Source organism: Branchiostoma lanceolatum, chromosome 1 (genome assembly GCF_035083965.1).
Source record: "Branchiostoma lanceolatum isolate klBraLanc5 chromosome 1, klBraLanc5.hap2, whole genome shotgun sequence".
NCBI classification, from domain to species: Eukaryota; Metazoa; Chordata; class Leptocardii; order Amphioxiformes; family Branchiostomatidae; genus Branchiostoma; species Branchiostoma lanceolatum.
The window spans coordinates 27,522,300-27,548,221 of NC_089722.1; the positions used below are offsets into that span (position 1 = coordinate 27,522,300).

Genomic DNA, 25,922 nt, shown 5'->3' on the forward strand with positions numbered 1-25,922 from the left:
GAACATTCATGAACGTTCATGTAAATTCATGAATATTCATGAATGTTCATGAACGTTCATGTAAATTCATGAATATTCATGAACATTCATGAAAGTTCATGAAAATCCTGAATATTCATGAACGTTCATGAATATTTATGAATTTTCATGAACATTCATGAATATTCATGAACGTTCATGAAGGTTCATGAATATTTATGAATTTTCAGGAACGTTCATGAAAATTCCTGAATATTCATGAACGTTCATGAATGTTCATGAATATTTCTGAATATTCATGAACATTCATGAAAATTGATGAACGTTCATGAATGTTCAGGAATGTTCATGAACGTTCAGGAATATTCATGAACATTCATGAACTTTCATGAAGATTCATGAATTTTCATGAACATTCATGAACGTTCATGAACATTCATGAACGTTCATGAATATTTATGAATTTTCAGGAACGTTCATGAAAATTCCTGAATATTCATGAACGTTCATGAATGTTCATGAATATTTATGAATTTTCGGGAACGTTCATGAAAATTCCTGAATATTCATGAACGTTCATGAATGTTCATGAATATTTATGAATTTTCAGGAACGTTTATGAAAATTCCTGAATATTCATGAACGTCCATGAATGTTCATGAATATTTCTGAATATTCATGAACATTCATGAAATTCATGAATGTTCATGAATGTTCAGGAATTTTCATGAACGTTCAGGAATATTCATGAACATTCGTGAACGTTCATGAAGATTCATGAATATTCATGAACATTCATGAACGTTCATGAACATTCATGAACGTTCATGAATATGAACATTCGTGAACGTTCATGAAGATTCATGAATATTCATGAACATTCTTGAACGTACATGTTAATTCATGAATATTCATGTAAATTCATGAATATTCATGAACATTCATGAATGTTCATGAATATTCCTGAATATTCATGAACGTTCATGAATATTTATGAATTTTCATGAACATTCATGAATATTCATGAACGTTCATGAATATTCATGAACGTTCATGAATGTTCATGAATATCTATGAATTTTCAGGAACGTTCATGAAAATTCCTGAATATTCATGAACGTTCATGTATGTTCCTTAATATTTCTGAATATTCATGACTATTCATGAAAATTCATGAATATTCATGAACGTTCATGAATATTTATGTATTTTCATGAACTTTCATGGAAATTCATGAATATTCATGAACGTTCATGAACATTTGTTGTAGTGCTTAGAATTCCTGTATAATGGCTTTATGTCAACATCAATGTTAGAAATTAATCAAAACATATGATTATGCAAATTTATCGTATTATTGTTCAAGTCAAGATAAAGATGTTAAGTAAATGTTACAGGCATGTAGAATATATGTTAATTAGGTGGCGTTTCTGTAGGCCAAAGATATTCTGGACGAGATTGAGCCTTTGCGGATAGAAATTCGCCATCTTTAAAAAAATTACATTTTCCATGGCAACCAGTCAACCCAAAACTTACCCATATTTCTACAATTGGACCAAGGCCTTACCACCACCCAAGATTTTTTAAAAATCGACATTTTGTCCTTTGCTACAAGGTATAATTACAGATAGACCCTCTTAAAGTTACCCATGATGCATTGCGATATTTGCGGCGATTCGATAACATGGCCGTTGGGTGTAATTCTTAAAATCCTTATAACTCCTGATATTTTTGACGGATTTTGTTGGTTCAAAACCCAAAATGCAGAAAATGATATGGCCTATTAACATAATGTATTACACAATACCCCATAGGTGGTCCAAATAAATGCCTGATTTTGGAAAGTAAACAATACATTTTTTTACACAAAATTACCCAAAAAAATGGACTTCAAAGACTCATAGCTTCTTATAGAGTTAAAATATCAACCAAAAACATACTATTTCGTGATTCCTGTGGTATCATTTGCCTACAAACCGATTTTCACCGAAGATTATTGATGTTTGATATTTTGTCCCAGTCCTCTGAATTAAGTCCCAAAAATCGAGGTCCATTTTAATGACGTCGCCATATCACGTGATAATTCCTAAAAAGCTGGACATTTGACATTGTTATCATGCATAATTATAAAGCAGAGGAATCAACCTTTTCAAAAAAGTAAGTCACCCTTTGTGAAGTCACCATCTCTGTTTGGTACCAAAAACCTGCTTGGCCCATGGACTAGTAGAAGTGTGAAAATCTTTTGTTCTCGTTCTTTGTCTGCTACCCCACAGCCAGGTAGTAACGTTACCTCATGTGTATTGTCCACACCAGGCTGTCTCGGACAGGTGCGATGGATAACAACGCGCTACAGGTAGAAGTGTGAAACCCCATTATTCTCGTCCATTGTTCTTCTTTGTTGACCCACAGCCACGCAAGTGACGTGATGTCTCAAAGTGTGTATTGTCTATGCTAACAATCATTATGAAATACACATTGCTATACGGGTTTAAATTGAGACCAATCCTGACTGTCCATCACAATTTAACCAACGATAGCGTGGTAATTAGCGGTTCGACCAATGGCTGCATGTCATCAAATATTTGCATTTTTCATCTCTAACGTTTTGATGGAAGTAGGTGGGGCTTTAGACTACTATCCTTAGCAGTATATAAAGTGAATGGCAGTGCACCAGCGTCACTCTACTCATTGACATTTCATCATGAGTAAATCCGATCTCAATGTCATGCGGACGAATAGCAGGCACCGGAAGTGGGCGAGAGAAGCAGAGGAGAGAGAAGCTCAGGCAAGAGAAGCGGCGGCGAGAGAGTCTACACGGCCCAGTCCATCTCAACCGCCATACGCCCAGATGATATGTGAAGTTGCGGAGAAACTTGGGCATACATGTGAGTACACAGCTCTCACTAGAATACTGATGGACCCCGGTGATCCCCGCAATCAGCTCCTGTATCCATGGGCCAGGGTCACAGTCATACAGGCTGTGGTGCTGGAGCTACATCTATTTCTGAATCATCTGGGAGGGAGCAGTGACGTGCGAAGTCGACACTTGTGGAAAGCGTGCCATTCTTTCTTACCACCTATCATCAACAAGATGCCCGACAACATGGAGACCGCGGAAAAGATGATACAAGATCTTGCTTCGAACAGTGTCAAGTCTGCCCAGATGACAGCATCGTAGACTACCGTATGTAACGTTACATGTAACTTTCTATTTATCTTTCAATATGTTCTTGTTCAATCGCTCACGACACAATATCACTTTTACGTTTCGCTAGATCCGCCATGTTCTAAACTACGTATTTTCACTGGTGATTGGTGTTCATTCTTGTGGTTGACATCGCATTGTAGCGGTGCATTTGGCATTTGTTCCAGAATATTGTACGAACCTAACTTATAAGCAGCTTTTTTCCTTCTTTGCTATTTTTCAAGATACTGATTTAGTTACATCATTCGAATTTTGTCCTTACTTTTCTTTTTGACCTAAACGTCAGAGTTCGTGTTGTACACCGTTGAAATGGCGTGTTCGCCTTGCAAACGGTAGGTCGATCCCCGGCCGAGCCATACCAACGACTTTGAAAATGGTACATACTGCTTTCTCTGCTTAGCACTCAGCATTTGGGATAGAGTATAGCAGTTAAGCACATCACTACCAATGGACTAGCCCCCCGCTGTAGTGATTACACGAAGTTGTGTGGCCCAAGGGCTACTGAAAAGGAGATAGGCGCCGCCATATGCACCACGTGGAGCGGGAACTAACTTCTCAGGGAATTTCCATGATTATAATATTCATGTTATCTTTTGTCATTCAGTTGTGATTGTTCATCTTTTTTTAACGATGTTGCTTCTTTTTGTAAGTTATTAATCCCCGTGACAGGGGACGGGGAGTTTCGAAGCACGCCGATAGGTGGCGCCACCTACCGACGAGACGTCATTACAGACTACCACCTACCGAAACATTGACACTTTAGAAAAATGTCACAGAAGCACTTATGTATTACTTCTTTCTTGTTTTCATGCAGGTGCAGCAGCTGTTATGGCAGGATTCCCTGACATCAGATAATCTGGTCAGCACACACGCACTAGAACTTGAACGGACCAAACAACTTTGCTGAATGATGCACGAATGAAAATTTACTCTGAAAGCATCATTTAGTGTAATTAGAGTTAGAACAGTTTGAGCCGTTGCTCGTATAAATAACTTGAACAGAGTCCATCGAAGTTATGGATGGCTTCTGTGTCCATTATCGTAAGAACATTATTGATGGCCTCGGTTTTTGCACAATGTTTACAGCACTTTTGTATTCTCCTGTCCTTAAAATGACAGAAATTCTAACAGCCTGTTAAGTTCTGTCATCCAAAAACTTGCTGTAACACTGTAACCCTATAGTTTGTCACAACCCAATCGCTTCACAAAGAAAGACATTCAGCAGAGACAACCCAGTGGACAATTAGTTACTTTTCTCTGTCTTTGAACAGCAACAAATACAGGTGAACAAACTAATGTGAAGATAGCGCTACAACTCAACTGGTAGTCAGTACCGTAGTGCTGATACAATATTTGTCAATAAAAGTAAGCAAATGATCAATAAACGTTCTGTTTTTACAAATATCAGTTGGTGTATTTTCTACTTTTCCTGTTAGATGTAGACAAAATAAAACAAGTCAGTAATACTGAAAGTCATACCATATAGCTCCATATTGATATTGATACTTACCTTGTCTGAAATAAATACTGCACAGCGTTATATCAAAACATCATAATGATTGCAACAATTAACAAAAAAGCTAAGCAAAAATGGCTTAGAAGCATGTGCAGCCCTATAAATTTTCATTTATAGGTGGGTGTATGATAATAATCTTCCCAAACAAGATGGCTCACAACAAGAGGGAAGTACATGTACATGTAATGCCACCAGTAAGTCTTGTTTCATTATAGTTAACACTGCCTTACTATCTACAGCAATGTCAAACAGAATATTCTGTAGCCAACATTTTGGACAGATACTGTAGAGAAAAGAAACGGACACTACAGGCTTTTCCTGTACTATATACACTCAATAAGTTCAATATTTTCCTGTTTCATACCATGTTATCAGTTATAAGTAAGGCCACACCAATTTGATTTTTTTGGTTTTCAGACCTGCCGCATCATCTTTCAGATTAAAAAGATAAATTAAAAAAATGCAAGTATGAACCCTTCAAAAGTGTTTTGGCACTAACAGTTTAAGGAAGTCCTTTTTCCTAGCTGTTACTGTCTCCATGTATTGGAGACAGAATGTCTGTTTCACCTACAAGTGAAACAGACATTTAAAAAAATCACTGTTTCACTTCTGGAATGTTGACTTTGTGGCCCCTGTAGTAGCATTTGGGTTCATCACGGGATGCCTTTTTTTAATAACTTTTTTTATCTGGCATGCTCTGTTGTTTTCCTGCAAAAATCCGAGAACCAAAGAATTAAATTAATGTGGCCTAAGTTCCTTACAATAACAGTAGTAGAATCCTTCCACCAAGTAAAATAGGTCCGATTTTTTTGCCTGAAAGTCACGAATCTAAGAAAATAACAAATATGAATATAAGTTCCTGATTTTAAATTCAGCTGTTTGGCCAACATATAGCATTACTACTACTAAATGTTTAGATTGTGAATTTTGGTTCTGTCAACAAAGATGTTGTACTTCTTTTTGACAATAAAATGCATGATTTCAATCCTTTCTCCGATCTAAAGAAATATCACAGGTCCATTGATTAGTCACATAATTACTAGTAACCAGTGGGAATGTCTACTAAACTTGGCTGCGACAGAACTGCGCTTTGAAACATACTAAAAATATTATTCTCTGGTCATGCTAGTGACTGTACTTCAGAGAGGACTTGGTTTCATCTTTCTATAGACTCAAAAACTTTTCCTCACTTAGAAAACTGTAGTCTGGGTCCCATCCTATAAAGTTTACCACTCCCATAGCAGTAAACTAGACAGGATGGCACCCAATACAAGGGTCAAATTATATTCTTAAGCATAAATGCACTGGTGCGGGTAAAATGAGAACTATTCAACTGCACCAGTCAGATTATGCCAACACCAATCACTTTCTTGCCTTTTTTAGTCCTAAAACAATGTTTTCAAGATGTTCCCGGTAGTACAATTTTAATATCATATAGTCCGCAGTATAACAGGGTGCCTGTGTGAAGACTTCAAGACAATTTTGGACGGCTACTGGTCAGTTTTATAATGGTCCAGTACAGGTTAGGTGCAGGTAGACATCAGAACTACAAACATAACCTGCACTAAACCTACATATGTAGGTACCATTTTTAACCTTGGAATGCGTTTCTGTTCCAGCACATTATATACATGTAAACAGGTTAAAAACTAGGTTTAACCAGTATAAATTGGACCTGGGTCTTTCCCAGTTGTCCATGGCCAGTTTTAACATTACAGAATACCTTTCGAGACACTAAAACTGGTCCCAGTCAATACTACACAGCTGATAACAGGGCTTGAAATACTGGGTGCATATGCAATTTTGTACCTAAAATTGCAGCTGTACACCTAATTGCTGACTGTGGGTGCACCAGTGCCTGAAAACAATCCAACCGTTGACATTTGTTTAAGATTTTGAAGTTAGGTATAGAAATATTTCAGATTCAATCTCTGAAAAGGTTTGTTCTAAATGTGATTTTGCTGACATTCAACTTATTTTATGTTTTATGTAATTTTAGGTCAGGCACACCGGTTTTCCAAAAAACGAATTTCAAGCCCTGTTAACAGAAAAATAAATAAATCTTTAACTGAATGTGTAAGCAATATCATAATTGATAATGCATTTCTTTGCCACCTTATAAGTAAGTAACAGTGCAACTACAGAGTCTGTTTTGCGTCCAAAGACAGAGAACACGTTTACTCAGTCACCCCGTGCGCCGCCAGCTCTGAGATGACGTTATCCAGGTACTCGGGATCGGGGTAACCGTGGCCGGTCACGTTGGAGCCGAACTCCGTCTTGTGGTGGATCTCGTTCCACGTGACGGTGTTGTCCTCTCCCGTCGTCGTGGATCGACCAATGGTGAAGATGAGACGGCGCTCCCACGCCTTAATCAACAACTGGAGCACCTGGAAAGGCATGGTGAGGGATATCTTTTAGACATTGCAATGAAGGGTACTAGCTGTAATATTCTTGTTTCTTTCACAGTGACTGTAACTTTATGTTCACTGTTTTCACCTCTGTACTGTGAACTTATCACCATGAAAAAACCTGTCATTAATATTCCTTCACACATCCGTTCTGCAAACCACGTGCCACCATGAAGTTAAAGTTCAGTGAAAATGTCCATTTTCCTTACACCGTGAAATTTCCCTACCATGAATTACAGTATCCTATTTTCAAACGAAAAAAAGTGGAACCTTTTGGGGGCTGTATCCAGAAACCGTAGCATATTTCTATTTGCTGCTTTTCTAATAAAGTCATTGCCTACCTTCCGTCCCTTTTCAGTGTCTGGCAGGTAGCAGAGGCGAGGAAAGCCCCGTGCTGTGTACTTCTTCCCTGGGGTGGGATGGTCTGGACCCTGTAAACACAAAATACAATCAAAACTAGGGGTGGATATCGGTTCGACTGGACCGGTTTGGACCGGAAAAACATGCGGTAACCGGTTCAAAAAAACCGAATGTCGTGAACCGGTTTTTTGGACCCGGAAGTCAAAACAAAGTAACATGTAACGTTAATGCAACAAATATTTTTTTCCGAGTCTGAGAGTGCCGCCGCCCGCCCGGCAGCGCTCGTGAGTGCGACTGTTTGAGTCGCACATGGGACCAGTTTTTTTTTGAGAATGCGACTAGATTTAAAATCACGGTCGCACGGTGCGACAATCAAAAATTACGATCTGCGCCAGGATAATGGCTGCAGAACTTAGCGGTAAGCTGAAAATATTTAGGTATTCCAACGCTACCGTAGGTGAATTTTCTATCATGTTCCCACACCCGCGGTACAAAAACTATCCGTTCCTAGTGGCAAAGTTACCCATAGAAATAAAGGATATAAGTTTCTCTCTTTTGTGATGTATTTGTTTGATTTGTAAAATGTTTCAAACGCCAGAAATTTGCCGATGAAAGTAAAGCGCTAGCCGTGCGCTCTGCGTTCAGGACCGCCGCCATGATGATTGTAGACCGCAGCAGAATGCAAGGCCTGTTTCCTGCGGTCATTTTTCACCTGTTCAAGTGATAATTTTTACGATCAAAAATCGATGAATCAATTCAAGTGGAGTTTTATCCCCAAAAAATATTAAATTTTCCCTTTGTCACCGATATCATTTCAAAACTCATGATCTGCCCGTCATTATGGTGCTATATTCATTCTGCTGCGGTCTAGAATCTACAGCCTTGAATTACAAAGCTTTCTCCATGCCGTCGGCCTGTCATTGGATGGCGGCGCCGCGGTTCTGACGCGCGAAGTTTGAACTGTGCGTTTCAAAGGAACCGAACAAACAGATAATTTTTGATCCTATTGAGCAAGAATTTCAAGGATATTAAAGTATTTTGGATTATTTGTAGACAGAGGGTGGGGGTGAAAAAAATGCCTGTAAAAATGTTGAACTTGATTGCAGCAGAAAAGTTTCAAATTATGGAATGTGACTTTATTTGTTTTGGTCATGAAACCAATAGATACATTTTAGAGTTATCTATTTATTTATCATTCAAGGTTATGTGAATCATTACTTGCCTTGTTCCAAGTAAAAAATGCCATTGTGTATTTTTCAACTTGTTGAACTTGAGGCACGTGGCCCCCGGATTGGGGCCAGCCGGGGAACCTATGCCCAATTTTTCTAAAAATCCCTCATACTAGTATCATTTAGTATGCAGGAAGGTATTGAATAACTTGAATTGCCAATTGTTCTGCAGCATCAATGTAGGCTTTTATCTTTTATGATCTATTCAAATATTTTATTCCCGGTTGTTAATAGGAGTATTATTTGGTATGGCCAAGACTTTTGCTTGTTCTTCCAACTTTTTGTAGTGGTGCTCCTAGATTTTTGCTGGTGCTCCTAACTTTTTTGAGTTAGGAGCACAGTGCTCCTAGGTCTAAAAGTTAGTCTGGAGTGATTTTTTGTTTAGTTGACTTTTTGAGATCTCTGAGCAAAGACGTTTGTTGAAAATGAAAGTGTCTTGTATCTTCTATCTGCCTGTTAGTGCTCTGTTTCTCCTCTCTGTATTGACAAAGAAGGCATCAAAAATAAGGTTAACATTGAAATTGGGTTGATAAAATGTAAGATTATTAAGAGTAAGATGTCATCTAGACAGGATCAGGTTTAGGTTCAGGTCCGGACCTGAACCTAAACCTTTGGACCTGAACCTGGACTCGAACCTGATCGAGCCGAACCGGTATCCACCCCTAATCAAAACCTTACGTTTGTCTGTTGAACAGCAGTGAAAGCAAATACATTGCAACTGCATGTCATCACAGTGATTAAGCACTGTTTGCTTCTCAAATTCAAAAGCATGTCTTTCGCAAACCTCTGTGCAAGTTTACAATCGAAGTTGCTGCCGTATTCATTGTGACATCATTGCCGGATAATCAACTTATAATCTAATCTACTTGGCTGCAAAAATACAGCCGAAAATACAATATTCTGATGGTTCAATGTTCAATAATAGGAGAAGGGTGTACATTTGGCACAAACGTGTATGTTAATTGAAGGATACTATTAGTATCGTTGATTCTAACAAGAAAATGAGTTTTGGTTAAGTACAGTTTAAGGCCATGCAGATTGTAATGCGCACACAGTTGTGCTAACCTGGATGCCATGTGGTATTGTGTAGATGATGCGGATGGTGTGACAGTCCACGTAGCCAGGAAGTGGGTACGGTATGACGTGGTAGTCCATCGTCCCCGGAGGTTGGTTCCCGCATTTCTCCCCGTAGATCGTCTTACAGGTGGGACACTGCAAACTGCCGTCCTGAGTTGGACAAAATAAAAGAGGTTAACATTTATAGCAATGAAACAATATCAATCAAAACCATATCACTGATTTGCTGTGAAAGTAAATATTCTATTTTGACCACTTTAGTGGTTTTGCTATAAATTTAGTCATGAATACAAAACGAAAATCTCACGTTTTTCCTTAAAATAAAGTACTAAGAGACATTAGCTACCTTGGTCCGGGCAAGCCGCCCAACATGATGATGATGAAGAGACGTTTATGTTACAAGAATTTAAAGAATTTCTGAAAATCACATCATGTTACGGGAAAATCAAGAGATTGCGTATTTTGAGTTTGTGACTTAAACAACAGCAGCACAATGAAAGATGAGACATATTATTTTACATTTTGTGAAAATTTCAAAATTCATTTAATTTGAGTTTAGTCTTATCCAAGTAAAGGTACAGTAGAACCTTTTATGTTGTCAGTCCCCTAAAAAATCATTTTCCAAAAAATGCCCTGGCCCTGCCACCCAAAACTCCCAGCATTCTCAGCCCTGCTTCTGGGACCAAGAGTGTTTCTAGCCTCTCAATGATTGGGTACTTGGCTGACCTTTGACCCACTGTTGTACATGGCGAGTAGACAGACTCCGTGGAACACATGGTTGCAGTGCTGCAGTTTGGTCACCATGGTCGGGGCCATGTTGTCTGTGGCATCGTAACCAGATGGTCCTCTCAAGTTCTCACAGCAGATGGGACAATCCTGAAACAACAGATCAGATGACAGCTTTTTAGGTTCTAAGCCTTAAGAAAGTTGTACATGAATATGAACCGAATGTCTATTAAAAGCTTACACCAGGTAACATTAATTTGAGACCCCCACATTAAGAAAACTATAAATTTACAACAGATCAACTAATGTGACATCAGGAATTGCCAAAATTTCAGATATCCAGGTTCCATAAAAAAACAATGTTCCAAAGATGTTCCTGGTAGTACCTTACAATCTTCTGTATACTAGGTTACTTTTATGATTTAAGGCAATTTCGAGCAGCTAATGACCAAATGTGGCCAGGCAGCGGAGCTTGGGTAGCGGCCGGAAGCTAAATAGGATGGATTCCAGGCTAGTAGGCTGGTACAATCATGGACCAGTACCGATAGATGCAGTAGACATCAGAAACACCTGCACAGCTCCACAGAGGGGGTCAGGGGTCAGGAAGGTGGCTGCCATGTTTTCTTCTGTGTGAGTGGTTAGGGTTTTTAATCTGTTGAATATCTGTTCGAAAAGTAACCATCCATGCATCTTAACATTATATAACAATAGCTTTTACAGTATAGAATATTTTGTAGGAAAGATTTTGTTGAAATTTTTAGTCCAAGGAGTCATTTATCCGTAAGAGACCCCACCTGTTTTGATGTCTTTCTTAAGTGGGGAGGGCGCCACACTTACGACCTCTGATGTCTCCACGTTAACGTTAGATTAGTTTTTATACTTTCTGCTCGGTCCCCCGAAAGTACGAAATGGAACGAAATGGAACGAAATGGAACGAAATGGAACGAAATGGAACGAAATGGAACGAAATGGAACGAAATGGAACGAAATGGAACGAACTAAAACATATGTAACATTATGAAATGAAATACCAGTAGATAGCGAAATATAAGGAACGTTGTAACATTCAGAGTAGACCGGAACAGGAAGTAAAATACATAATATAACGTGTTTTATTTCTTGAATCTGTTTGATAATAGTAAATACAACGTTTTAACGCGTTTGTGTGGCTAGATTCTTCCCTGAAAATGGGGGCGCCGCGTGCAAAGAGCTCGGCCGCTCTTCCTTGATTTTACCAACTATCTGCAAATGAACTGCTGGAAATAGCAGGGAAAACAAGCTAACAGAACTGAGTATCGAAGTTAGGACTAGATTATACAGAAGTTGGTGGTAACATTGCATCTCATAATTCACCAAGAGGGCATGAGGCAAGCGTAATTTCATTATTCATACAGCGTGTTTGCGTGTTGTGTGAACCGTGAAATACATTTCCTGCTCGTTCACACCCTCCCTTTGTTTTTCCGTGAACAAGGAAGCAGAAATGTCTCCAGAGGTAGTTACCAGTCCACGCCCGTGATTGAATGGAGTGTGAAGTGTCACATTGGTGACGCAGAGCAGAGCTGCATTTGCATATCATTAACGGAGGGGTCCATTCTCCGACAGCCGACCAGCCGAACAATTGGGTGTATATAAAATCGTTGTTGCGCATATATGCATATGCTACGTACTAGTTATGGACTAAAACCGTATGTAAATAAAACTGAGAAGTCGGAGTTTGATTCAACCTGTCGGTAGCACGCCCACGTGCACAGTTACGGTGCGCTGGCAACGGTGGCGGTTCATTTGCATGCGGGGCTCCATTTGCAACACGCAAACACGCTGTATAAATAATGAAATTACGCTTGCCTCATGCCCTCTTGGTGAATTATGAGATGCAATGTTACCACCAACTTCTGTATAATCTAGTCCTTACTTCGATATTTGTTTGCTTGTTTTCCCTGCTATTCTTTGCAGTTCCTTTGCAGATTTTTGGTAAAATCAAGGAAGAGCGGCCGAGCTCTTAGCACGCGGCGCCCCCATTTTCAGGGAAGAATCTAGCCGCACAAACGCGGTAAAACGTTGTATTTACTATTATCAAACAGATTCAAGAAATAAAACACGTTATATTATGTATTTGTTTCCTGTTCCCGTCTACTGTGAATGTTACAACGTTCCTTTTATTTCGCTATCTACTGGTATTTCATTTCATAATGTTACATATGTTTTAGTTAGTTCCATTTCGTTCCATTTCGTTCCATTTCGTTCCATTTCGTTCCATTTCGTTCCATTTCGTTCCATTTCGTTCCATTTCGTTCCATTTCGCACTTTCGGGGGACCCCTTTCTGCTGAGAAGCACAACTCAATTAGGTCCGCGCCCTTCGGCTCTTTGAGACAGAAGTTTGGTTCCCTGTGGTCATTATTGTTTTCTGTATTACTGTATATGCCTTTGACGCCGGGACCTTCTACGTTTCAACTAGCAACCGATTGGGGAGGGGGGCAGTTCTGAGCGGTGCTTCTCAGATGCAAATGCAGTTTTTTACCATTGGAACCTGTTTGTAGTTATCCATTGTTCTATCTATTCTTTGAATGTGAATATTGCATATGAATGTTATTGAAGTCCTGATAACTATTGTAGTATTGTGTCATCTAGGTTAAACAGCATTGAACTAAGCGTCAGCATTTATATGCAAATTAGACTAAAGTATTAGTCTGACGAAGGCTCATTGTAAATAGTTAAGCGCCGGATCAGCGGCAGCTGTAGACGATCTGTAGATGATTTGTTGACGATCTTTCTAAGCAGATACCACCCTTCTAGATCTGAATCATGTGTTATGCAAACATTTCAAATGTAAGAATAAGAGGGAACCGCGGTGGGCTGGCTAGGAAACAGAAACATTGTAGAATTAAACCACTGGTTACAAATAGACTTGATGTATATGCAAATGACTATGTAAGTCGCAGATGTGCCGTAAACAATAGAGTACTTCGTAAGATAACAACAGTCCCCGCCACTTATGGCAGGACAACACGACAGAACTTTAGGACCCTTCCATGCCTGCTCTTGTCTAGTGTACGATCACTTGTTAGTAAGAAATGTGAGTTAGAGGCTACTCTGGCCTATCATTCTGCACAACTGGCATGTATCACTGAGACATGGACTGTACCTGAAATCCCTGATGACGTTTTAGCCATCGATGGTTTTAGGCTGTTCAGAAAGGATAGGTTATATGGTAAAGGTGGGGGTGTGGCTCTTTACATCGCCGAAGACATACCTGTCAAAAGACTGTACGACCTCGAGATAGACGGAGTGGAGGTTATGTGGCTACAGGCTCCTCCAAAGTGGCTGCCGAGAACTGTTCCGATTCTTTTTGTGGGTATTGTGTATCATCCTCCATGCAACAATAACAAAGAGGGGGCTACTAAGATGGTTGATCATCTCATTACCTCCTGCGACTGTTTATATCGTAAACAACCACACGCTGGACTGTTGTTGTGTGGCGACTTCAACAATCTACCAATTCAGAAGCTCATCACAGTGCATCCTCATCTCAAGCAAGTGGTGACTCAGGCCACGCGGGGCTCGGCCACACTAGACTTGATTCTAACTAACTTAGCTCAATACTACTGTAAACCCCGTACCCTTCCACCCATCGGTTCCAGCGACCACTCCTCTGTACTTTTGCCACCTTGTGTAGAACATCTGACCAGAAGTAAACCAGTCAAGGTCATGCGAAGAGTAGCAACTACAGTAACGAAGTTGAATCTCGGTCTGTCCCTCGCCATGACGGACTGGTCTCCTGTTTATGAAGCAGCCTTGGTCGAAGAGAAAGTCAAGACCTTCTACAGTTTGACCATGACCTTGGTGAATCAGCATCTTCCTGTAAAAGTGTCGGCGACAAAAGCCTGTGACAAGAAGTGGATGACTGAGGGTGTCAAAAGCGCTATCAGGAAAAGGGCTGAGGAGTTCAAGCGGCATGGCAAGTCTGCTCGGTGGAAATCTTTCAGAAACAACGTTCAAACCAGCATCAGGCATGCCAAGAACTGGCACTACAGAAACTTCATACAAACCCTCAAACAGGAAAACCCACGTAAGTGGTGGGGCTCTGTTAACCGTGAACTTGGCAGAGCACAAGAGAGATCTAATAGTACCACCATTGAAGACGTGCCAGACCACGAGGTGGCCGAGGTTCTAAATCAGTACTTTGCCTCAGCGTGGTGTCCTGGAACGTCTTTGCACCTGTTCCCCCTGCAGTGTCCGACTCCATGCGTTGACTTGTGTTCGATCGGTGAGGTGAAGACTCTTCTTAAGGACTTAAACCCTCACAAGGCAAGCGGCCCTGATGATCTCCCAACATGGACTCTCAAGCATTACGCTGACGACTTGGCGCCAGTCATCACCCACCTGTTTAACGCTTTGTATGAGGAGGGTGTTGTTCCTAGTATATGGAAGGCAGCAAACGTTGTCCCTGTGCCAAAATCTAAGGGTGCAGCTAACGCCAGTGAGATGAGGCCCGTGTCCCTCTTACCCGTAGCGGCCAAGCTCATGGAACGGTGTATTCTGAAAAGACTACTGCCCTCTATTACACCTGCCATTAGAAACCAGTACGCTTACCTGAAGGGCTCTTCCACTGTCTTAGCGGCCATAAGGATGGTACACACGTGGCTGTCAGCCTTAGACTCAAGACGTCACGCAGCAGTCCTTGCTTTGTTCGCAGACATGAGCAAAGCATTTGACAGAGTGAACCATTCAATCCTCCTTCGACGAGTGAACGACGTGGTGACTAATCCACGCATGGTAGCCTGGATACAGAACTATCTGCAGGGCCGTACCCAGAGAGTGGTTGCTAACGGTAAAGTCAGCGAGTGGAGAGTACTCACTTCGGGGGTACCTCAGGGAGGTGTACTGTCACCCTACCTTTTCCTCCTGTTTATGAGTACTCGAGACGTAGTCTACAGCGACACTCTTGATGTCGGCTACGCAGACGACGTGGGTTTGTCCAGGTCTATCTCCCTGGGGAAGGATCGCGTGGATAACAGGATGAGAGAGGAAGCGCTACAGCTTGATTCCTGGGCGGAGTGCAATGACATGCTGCTAAACGGCAAAAAAAGTCAGTCTCTGTTGATTTGCTTCAGCAGAAATATTCCACTTTTGCCGTCACTCTCGCTCGGCGGTGAACCTGTACCATTCTCAAGGGTCGCAAAGGGCCTTGGGTTCATCTTCGACTGCAAGCTGTCATGGCAAGACCATGAACAATCCCTCGTTTCAAAAGCATCGAGCAGGCTGCACTATCTCAGACTACTGACTAAACAGGGGATGTGCGTGGCTGACCTGGTTCAGATTTACCTGTCACTTATTCGTAGCGTTCTTGAATACGGTCACGTTCTGCTGGTAGGTTGTAGCAAAGAACAATCGGACAGCATAGAACGTGTACAGAAACAGGCCCTCCGTATCATCTCTCTCGGGGGTAGGCGATCAGTTCCCAACCTACCTTCCTTGAAGGAACGGAGAGAAGCTGCTGCAGTAAAGCTCTTTAAGGACATGTTAAGTCCCGAACATCCACTGCATGATCTTGTGCCTCCTCAAAGACGCACAGTTACTGGCAGGCAACTGAGGAACAAGAACGCGTTCACTCTCCCCAAGGCAAGAACTGACAGACTGAAACAGTCGTTTCTCCACACTGCAGTCAGACTTTATAATGACTCTATTTCCTAGCATTACCATCAGCCTGTGAGTTCGGATCTATGCTTAGTGTTTGTTAATATATTATGTATTTTTGTTTGTTGACATTCTGCACGTATAAGTTTCTTTGTAACAAACCTACGCAATTCAGGGTATATCATGTGTGTATTTCCCTGCCTATGTACGTTTGAGGAAGCAATGAATAAAAATAAAATGGCGGGAATTTTACCTGCAACCAACCTGCACATCCAGTTGCTATTTTGAGCCCAGTTTTCCAAACACTTCTACATACCTCATCGGGGGGCTGTTCCTTCATCTTAACGGAGTACTTCTTCAAGACATCAGGTCCACTCAGGCTGTTCTTCGTTTTGGAAGATTTCCTACGGAGTTTCTTGGGCAGGGGGACCCCCTGTACGGGGCGGCACTCCATTTTTGACACGTGTGGGGGGCTGAGGATGGGTCCTGTGCAGTGGGTCAGGCGCACAGGGAGAGCTGGGGACATCAGCAAGCCTGTCATACCTACAACAGACAGAAGGGGGAGCTGTTAGGATGGGTCCTGTGCAGTGGGTCAGGCGCACAGGGAGAGCTGGGGACATCAGCAAGCCTGTCATACCTACATTAAACAGAAGGGGGAGCCGTTAGGATGGGAACAAATTAGTTTTCATTCATCATCTTCAATTTCAACACTGTGGCATATATTATTCATATATGCCTAGAACAAATGCCTGTTATCATGTTGCATGAAAATAAAAATATTTACAAAAGTTTTAAAGCAAATTAACCAACAGATATTGTGACATTAAGACAACAATGTCTGTCATACCTGTAACAGCGTGCGTTAGGTGGGAAATGGCATGTCTGTTATGTGCCACAACTGTTGTTGGCTGTCCTCCGCTGACCAGCGCGGGAGTGCTCCGTGCACGCGGTCTTGCTCCCCCATTCGGGGGCAGCGCTGTCCCGACAGCGGGCGGCACTGCCGTCATCCCGTTTGTACTCGTCGACAGTTTAGAGTTTATTCCGTTCCTGCTTTTCACGCCAGAAACACTAGGTGGAGCTACTGCACTGCTAGCACTATGTGTCCTTTTATTGCTCCCTCCGACAGATGTGCTTGGCACTAATGTTGTGTTACAGTGTACATGACCGTTTACGTATGTCGGACTTGGCATCTTGCCGGTGCCTACGTAGCTATAGTTTCCCGACAGCGGGTACACGACGGGCATCTGTACGCGCTGAATCTTCCTAGTGTAGCCAGTCTCCTGGCGAGTCTGAGTCATGGTTCTGAAGTCTATGGTGTACGGCAAGTTGGCCAACGTGTGCAGGAGGTCGACGGAGGGCGCTCCGGATATGTACGCGGCCTCGAGGACGTAGCACGTGTCCATGTCGTACAACGACCAGGCGCAGTCTCCCCACCACTGCCAGACCACGCCCCGACCTGGTGCGGAGTCTGGGGGGTACTCCTTTCTCCTGACAGATCGCACTGTTCCTGACAAGCGTAAATAAAAATAATAAAAAGTTTATTCAAATGGTAAAGTGCATTATATGCTGTAAACAGCTCCAAAAGGTTCTAAATCACTCTTACGCCCAAAAAACGGCCAACTGGAAATCATGTAAAACAATTTATAATGTATATCAATGTGAACAACACATCTCTTTTCTTATGAACAAAGCAGTAAAGGTCTCTACTGCTATGCGTCAATACCGTGTCCATAATATGAAGTCAAAAGTCAATTCCCTCTAGAATACTTCCGTGCAATTTATTCTTTCAACTCGATCATTGTATGCTTTAAAGCTGCACTATGTAAGATTTGGTCAATACAGAAAGTCAATTTTTCTACCATTTCTTTACATAGTATGTTGAATAAACATTGTAGAATGACATACCAGTATTCAGGAAGGAATGTTTCAACATCATTGCACCATATGAACCAGTCTAAAAACTGAACTTTCAAACCCAGTTGGCAGTTGGGGCAGTGTGGCCACACAGGCTTATCACCCCAACTGCCCAGTGGGGTGCCTGATTACAGTTAACCACAGTTTCTGTCAAACGTCCTCATCAGAGTTCTAGCAGTTTTGAACGGCGAAAATCCTCTTTATCAGTTCCCTACAAACTTGGCTAACATATTTTATCCTCATTCAAAAAGATATGAGTGTTTTTGAAGAAGATGATCTTCATAACATCAGCTGTTATCTAGATCCACTGAAGTGTCGACAAGTAATTAGCCTACCCAGGGGTCCTGCCAGTGTACAGGAAGTTGTTGTTTACAAACATTAGGCTGTAGGTTGAGGTGGTGTCACAGACTTTTGCAGCTTATGTTTTTGTACAGTTATAAACACCAAACATGCCAGAAATAGACGAATTGATGATGGAAATATGCTGAAAAGTGGTTGTCCATGTCATTTGTATTAGGATTTGTTCACAAGAATATTTTCAATTTTTGCGCCAAAATGTTACATAGTGCAGCTTTAAATGCCTCCACCCCTGAGGTGTCACAAAAAAAAGAAGGAAAAACCATTTCCTTATTACACAATGTCAGCACCTTAAGTAGTATTTTATCTTTATTTGATGGATAGTGTCAGAATGACACAATACAAAATTCCTCCCAATAACTTTTTGCATATGGTAAGTCACATATATCTTTAACCTTTCCACTGCTAAGAGATCCTCTAGGCAGAATAAGTCTACTAGTATTTGTTATGAGGCTAGTAGGGAGAAGGTTATTCACAGAGTATGATTGGTACCTGTGTCTGTCCGCAGTTGCTCCATGGAGTCCTTGTCCACCACATACACCCCCAGCCGCTGGTCAGCCTTCACCAGACCCACGCTCGGAGTGGTCGTCTCCTGCTCCAGTAGGCGGCAAACGGCGGGCTCGTACGGTCGCCAGTGCCCGGTGTCCGTCTGCCACTCCCACACCACCACGTTGGGCATGGCGACGGGCGCCGCAGCGGTCCCTACCGCCGCAGAGACGCTGCCGCATCCGCCGGGGACATACGTCGCCATCTCTGGGAACACATGAAGAAATATGATTATAAAGAATTTTCATTTCTTTCTGACAAATGTGCAGATCTTGGCACATTGTCGCACCAAATTCATGTGTGTTTTTGTTTTGCACACTTAAGACGGATCAGCCGAGAGGCTCGATGTGCGCCACTCCACTGCCATGGTAGGAATATCCTGTAATATGCCTTTCCCAAGGACACAACATCGGAGCATATCAAACCTGAGACCTATATTGGTTCCGACTCCAAGTTGCTCTACTATACCATTATGCCACACCTACGCCACTATCACATCAAAATGGAAAATTAATGACATTCAAGACATTTCTCATTTCTTATAAGATTTATAAAAATTCTTAAATCCTAATGGTATGCTTCACAATTTTTCATCTTTACAATCTACTCTTATCTACACAGATAGAAGCTTGGAGACAATTCTGCTCAAAACAAATGTATAAGTAACTGTTAATCACTGCTAAAACTTACCATGTAAGGCCTAATACAAATGCACAATGACTTTATACTATCTACAATACGAGCTTACGTGTGTCCTAACTTTAAAACATATTGGACTCCACAATGACAGACCAATTTTCTATACAGGCATCATTATTCATATTAGGCATGCGCAGAGGCTGCTAGAATTCAGCTTACTAGAATACAAGTCACAGTTCTTAATAAACTCCAAATATTCATCCATTCTCTCAGTTGGATAAAACAAAGTTCATGATCAAGCATTCTAGGGGGGATTTAGAAATGTTAACTCTGTGAATGGCTGTTTTCTGAAAATTCTAAGGGAGTAAATTTGAAATGGCTTTATCTGGATTTTGCAACAGTTTTGTTAATAAAATAATGACCTGATGAAAACATCAGGAATTTTTCATTTTTGTCTGTCAAATATTTGTCTCTTCCGGGCTGCGGGGCGGACAGTGAGTGAGGAGAGTCCTGATACTGGTCTAGGCAACCAGGCAAATGAAAAATCTTATTGATTCAGAGTTACTCAAAATCGACACAATCATGGCTAGAAATACATGTACCACCACCGCATGCAGGTTTCAGCAGGTAAAATTAGAGTTGTACTGTAGTGACAGGTATTTCTGATGTCTACCTGCACCATGTATTTACTTAATTTAGGTCAATGACATGTAGTTATCAACAACCAACGAAACCACCAAGATACTGGGATACTTGGATGCTTTATTACTTCATTTATTGGATACTTCATACAACCTTGGACTAACAATAAAAGATTGAATTTCAACCGTTTATTGCAAAAAAATAACATTATGCAGTTCCATTGAGATTTGTTTTCTTGAGAAACACAGTCTTGGATCATTAAGATTTGGAATACATATCCTGGGAAAATGCTTCTCGAATCCAAATTAGGTTTGATATTCCCATAAGACCACAGCCCCAGTTTGGCCTAGTTTACAAGCCAAGGACATTATTTAACACATGTATGTTATTCCTAGAATTATACATAACCAAAATGACAAGGTGACTGGATAAGAGCCATGTATAAAAGATATGATTGACCACACTCAAGTTTATGCATTTTTGTGCCAAATTTAGCACAGAAAAACTAGAAAAAATTGTAATAAAAATATTACCATATTTTGTGAGGATTGATGGTGATTGTTAATCTATTTTTGAAGCAAGATCAAGGAAAAGCAAAAGATGCAAAGGGCGGTGTATCTACCAAATTTCCAGGTACAGGTACTAGAAACAGCTGTTTAGAGTGAATTGACTTTGTAACTTACAATTATACATATAGCCAAGTGTACTGTCATCTTGGTTTGTAATGAAAATTGTAAGCTGATTTTCATATCTTCAATCTCAAAGCATCAGTATTGATGGTATTTCCTCATTTTTTAGTACTGTCTTTGAGACAGGATTTACCTACTAGTGCTAGTACATCTTAAATGTAAAAACTGCATACACTGGTGTTTTAGTAGATGTTCATGTACAGGTTCAGGTGATCCTAAACAATTTTTTCTGGTACACTATGAATAATATGATGTTCTGGTCTGGACAGTCCCGGATTCTAAACATTTTTACAGGTAAAGGTACACCAGACATTCAGTAGTACCTGTAGCTTCACAATTTTACAGGCAGAGATACAGGTGCGCTAGATGTTAAGGTCCAGACCTGTACCTAAACAATTTTACAGGTACAGATACAGTGTAGCAGTACACAGCCCTAACTTTCCTAAACCTTGGGCAGTAATTGTTTGGTCTAACTCTAAGTTTAGTAGATGACCTTGACCTTGAGACTTGATTAGAATTGAAACAACAGACAGGGCTGTGTCCCCGTGTCACCCCTGTTGGCACAGTCCAGTCATGTCTGGAGGCGTGACCATTACTAGCATTGTCACGTCAATGACAACAAAGACACCACCTGGATGTAACCTTGGACAGACAAACAAAACAAAGGGGAGCTTGTGCATGTGCCCTCTGGATCCATGTGCAGAATTTGATCCATATGATGAAACAGTGGGTGGCTTCCCACTGTAGTGTACCAAACAGTGATTAATTCAATTGATATTTTCCTTCCCCTGATAAAGACTTCAGATCCAAGTCTGTAAATTCATATATACTGAAAATGCAGAAATGTTTGCGGTGGTTTTATGTTCACGGTCCGGGTTTTCGCGGTGAACTCTTCAGCGCAATCTTAAAACCACTTTGAAACTTTTTGCCCACCAAATATACCTATGACTGTAGTGCTATTATTGTTTCAAACATGAACTTACAAACCACTAGTACTGCGAGCACTCCATTTTCTCCCTACCGCAAAATAAAAACCATGCAAACTTAAATGGATTTACAGTACTTTCCTGTAAATTTACTTCACAGGGACTTCCCTGCCGTGTTTTATGTTTTTGGTTGAAACAATAAGCTTGTTCATAGTTTAAATTGCACATGTGTGGCGTGATGCGTTGTAGGTAGAGCCATAAACAAATCATGTCTGCAGACATAATACATGTTTCATGCATAGACCTGATACCTTTTACAATATTGTTATGAATATTGTATTTCTATGTAGGTTATGTACTAGGTTAAGTTACACGTTGTAGGTTAAGTTGTCGTTCGTCTGTATTTTTGTGGGTCAGCTATTACCAGCGAAATTTATGGCTGACCCAAGTACTAGTAATGACTTGTTTCATTGTCAATAAAGAAAGAAAAGAAAGAAAGAACTGTTTACAAGTTAATGACCTTCCCCTTTGACCTTGCGAAATTATGTACAGTTGAAACAGTGAGTTCTGTAGCATAGTGGAAATACAATGTAAATTCGTAATTGCACTGTCATAATATTGTGGTGGGGAAGTCACTGCAAACATTTCAATAAATAAATAAATAAATAAATAAATACAGTAAATATCTATTTATGTTTGTGGAGAAACAAAATGCACTAAAAAAATTCCAGGAAAACATGTAGGGTTTTGTTGTTTTCCCTGGTACATGAGTAATGTCTTATTTCCTGTCAGTCTGCACTCCTAACCGTGTGGATAACAAACAGCTGACATTGTTCCTGTCGTGAAGAAACGGACTGGAACGAAACCAAGTCTTGCGGAAGTTCAATGTCTGGTCATAAATTTTGTTTCCCTCACACTAAAAAATACATGAATATTTCAGACGAGTCCCTGTGATTTAGAACTGGCGCAAGACTCTTAGAAATAATTTGTATAGATTAATTACAAATGCATCAAACCATACAAGAATCTGTCATTATTTCGCCCCCCTCCCCCTTCATAATTTCCGCTAGTGCCCTCATCAAATTTTCTGTAGGAAGAAAACAGACTTGTGGCGCAGACAAATGAATTACTTTCTGTGCAAGAAAAATACAGCCGATCTACGCATCAATTTTGTCCCGAAAACCTTCCCTGTCTTATCTGTTTTCGGGCGAAAATGAATTCCTTACTCACCTAGTTCTCCTTTAAGAAGGAGATCTTGAGATTTAGGCAGCAGAAATCGGTCTAGGATGAAAACATAGATGTTGGTCTCTGCAGCAGCTGAAGAGAAAGGACCGGACTAATTTCTCAAGAGAGCCCAATGAGATGATCTGTAACATAATCACGGGAGAAATTGACCAATCATAGCAGGTGTAGCTTTTCACAGAAGGAGGCAATAGCTTCCGGTGTCTGGGTGAGTTCATTTTGCTCAGCAGGGTGATTTGATTTTCAAGTAAAATGTAGGATGATTTTATTTCCTGCTGATCATGAGTTGCGGTTATATCTAAATTTTAGAGATTTGAAAAAAATCATTGTCGTATTCTTGCAGAGGTATTACTTAAGAGTCATTGCACGAGAAAACCAGGCAGAGGTGGGAAGATGGGGGTCGGCCAAATCGGCTCATACTTTGTATGTGTGATAGGTATGTGGAACTATGAACAGCCATATAATTAAAACCCTCCAGCTATTTTTCGTTATGGCGTTCTGGGACCCCCCTCCGAGACCCTCAAAAATCCAACAATTTATGGCTGAAAATTACTGAAATTGCAATGGCTACCCTGACAATTCTGATAAAGATACGATAATAAATTTTATATTTCCATATAGCATGGGTTCCTTAGTTTAACCTACTAAAAGTTGAAGGTGAAGCATTGAAGTTAAAAGGGTATACTAGGGGGTTACCAAATCCAATGAAAGCAAAATTTTCATCTCTTTGAATTTTAGTCATCTTTAAGGGGCATTATCTGCCCTGGGCAGTGGCTTTGGAGAATGGTTTTACTGTTGCTGGAGAGAGGAACATCTACTGATTCAAAAACAAGCGTCGTTTAATTGGGATACTCATAACGCGAGCCGTGAATGGGGGCTGTTTATGGGGATTTTCGGGTTTGGGGCTATAATAAATCAGGTTGTTACGTCTCACTACGGGGTAGGTTATGGCAATGTTTTCTGCCGCTGGGTGAAAACCATGCACACTTGTCATAAAATGCTAGCACAAATCAGAAATGTTGATTTGGGCTCTACATGGGGGATATAAGGATACTTAAAAAGTAAATTAAGCTTGTTTTGCACATTTTACAGTTGCTTTTTAAGCCGTTAATCAGTAAACTACTTACTAAAAAAGTATGTTCAATAGTGTAAAGGCTATGTATGGGGGTTATCAGGACCCCACATATGTGATATCACTGGTACACGCAGCTATATGTAAAATCAAGAAACAAGACAGTCACTATAACAAATGTCAGGGAACAGTTTTAAACTAAATATATATTTTATACTTATCAATTTGGGTCAGTACATGAATCATAATGAAATCAACAGATTGTACATTGCTGTTGCAATTGTTCCATTTCAAAGAACATTCAATAGTTGGTATCGAGCATTCTCGAAGAACTAAGCCAATGACTGTAACTACTAATTTCAATCTCTTTTACCCATTTAAAAAATCTAAAATGATACAATCCTCACAATTCATACAATACAAGGCACCTGGCTATTGGCTAGCGGGACAGCCAGGTACTTGGGAGCTAAGTGGTTTAAGTACTATGCTACAACTGCAATAGTTTTGAATATTGTTTAACCAGTACAGTGTCAAAGCTAACAGCATTTAATTGAAAAAAAAAAAAAAAATACATTTGCTGTAGGCGTTTAGAGGTTGTCATAATGTTATGGAAATGTGAAATCTCAAAGATTGAAAAAAGTTAAGGGTACCACTGAAATTCTTTGTATGTATTATTGCCGTAATACAGATAATAGTGCATTGCTAAAAGTAAATGCTTCATAACATAGAAAAGTCCATAGAAACAGCCCAACATGTGCAGGTGCGCAGATGTAGGAGGCTTTCCCGTATACTGGTCATGTTAATGGCAAGTGGCAAGTACGTGGAAATTGCGATGCGTCACTCCTATCAACTTCAAGGCATTCAGCCCTTCACATTTGGCGCGTTTGCAGATGTTCGTTTCTCACATATGATAGATGATGGCAATAGTTGTATTTTGTGTTATCCCATTCATTTCATCCTCTGTGAGGTGACACAAGTTTCTTTACAAGTCCCCGTAAAGCATGACAGAATAAAGACCATCATCCTGTTAACCAACATCCTTCTTAATCACCTTCTTGAGAGTCAGACTGAGTTAAGAACAAGTTGATGTGCATGTTCAATTTTTGCATAATGATATTTATCTGTTCAACGCGTATGTCTACTTCAATGGTCCTATGGCATGATTTTAGGAATTGCATGCATTTTTTAAATACATGCAGCATTAAAATTTTAATATTGTATGTGTAACCGTGGGAAAGAAAATTACATTACATGCTACAGTAATGGGCTACGTTTTTGAGAACACTTTGAAAACTTTTATAATCATTCTGTAAACGGCAGTTTGTTAAATTCAGTATGATACCTGTTCTGATCCTGATTTACCGTCAGAATTATATATATTTAGCTAAAATCTAAAATTGTTCTTGACATTTGTTATAGTCTAATTTCTTTGCTGTCCATATAAAGTATATGTAGCTCTGCATCCATGTGCACGGGTGTGTACCAATGATAATGTGGAGTTCTGATAACCCCCATACATAGTCTTTTTCATTATGTACCATTTAATGAATGAATATGCATATGATTATTTAGTGTAGAACTAACTAATTCTTAGAGAGCAACTGTAAAATGTGTAAAACAAGCTTAATTTACTTTTTAAGTATCCTTATATTCCCCATGTAGAGCCCAAAATCAACATTTCTGATTTGTGCTAGCATTTTATGACAAGTGCGCATGGTTTTCACCCAGCGACAGAAAAAATTGCCATAACTTACCTCGTG

General features: G+C 40.3%; 1 protein-coding gene and 1 long non-coding RNA gene across 2 annotated transcripts; one reads left to right on the top strand and one right to left on the bottom strand.

Moving 5' to 3' along the window:
- Positions 1-1,314: 1,314 nt before the first annotated feature.
- LOC136445974 (uncharacterized) lies at positions 1,315-4,588 on the top strand. Its single transcript, XR_010757476.1, has 2 exons — positions 1,315-3,163; positions 3,999-4,588. It is a non-coding gene; the product is annotated as an uncharacterized lncRNA (long non-coding RNA).
- On the bottom strand, positions 4,423-23,210 carry LOC136445966 (E3 ubiquitin-protein ligase DTX1-like). The gene is given in 9 exon segments (XM_066444225.1): positions 4,423-7,087; positions 7,450-7,539; positions 9,763-9,924; positions 10,501-10,650; positions 16,452-16,685; positions 16,687-16,772; positions 16,983-17,642; positions 18,899-19,159; positions 23,079-23,210. Coding segments are annotated over 8 exon segments (1,851 nt in total). The 5' UTR covers positions 19,158-19,159; positions 23,079-23,210; the 3' UTR covers positions 4,423-6,877.
- Between the last annotated feature and the right edge of the window lie 2,712 nt (positions 23,211-25,922).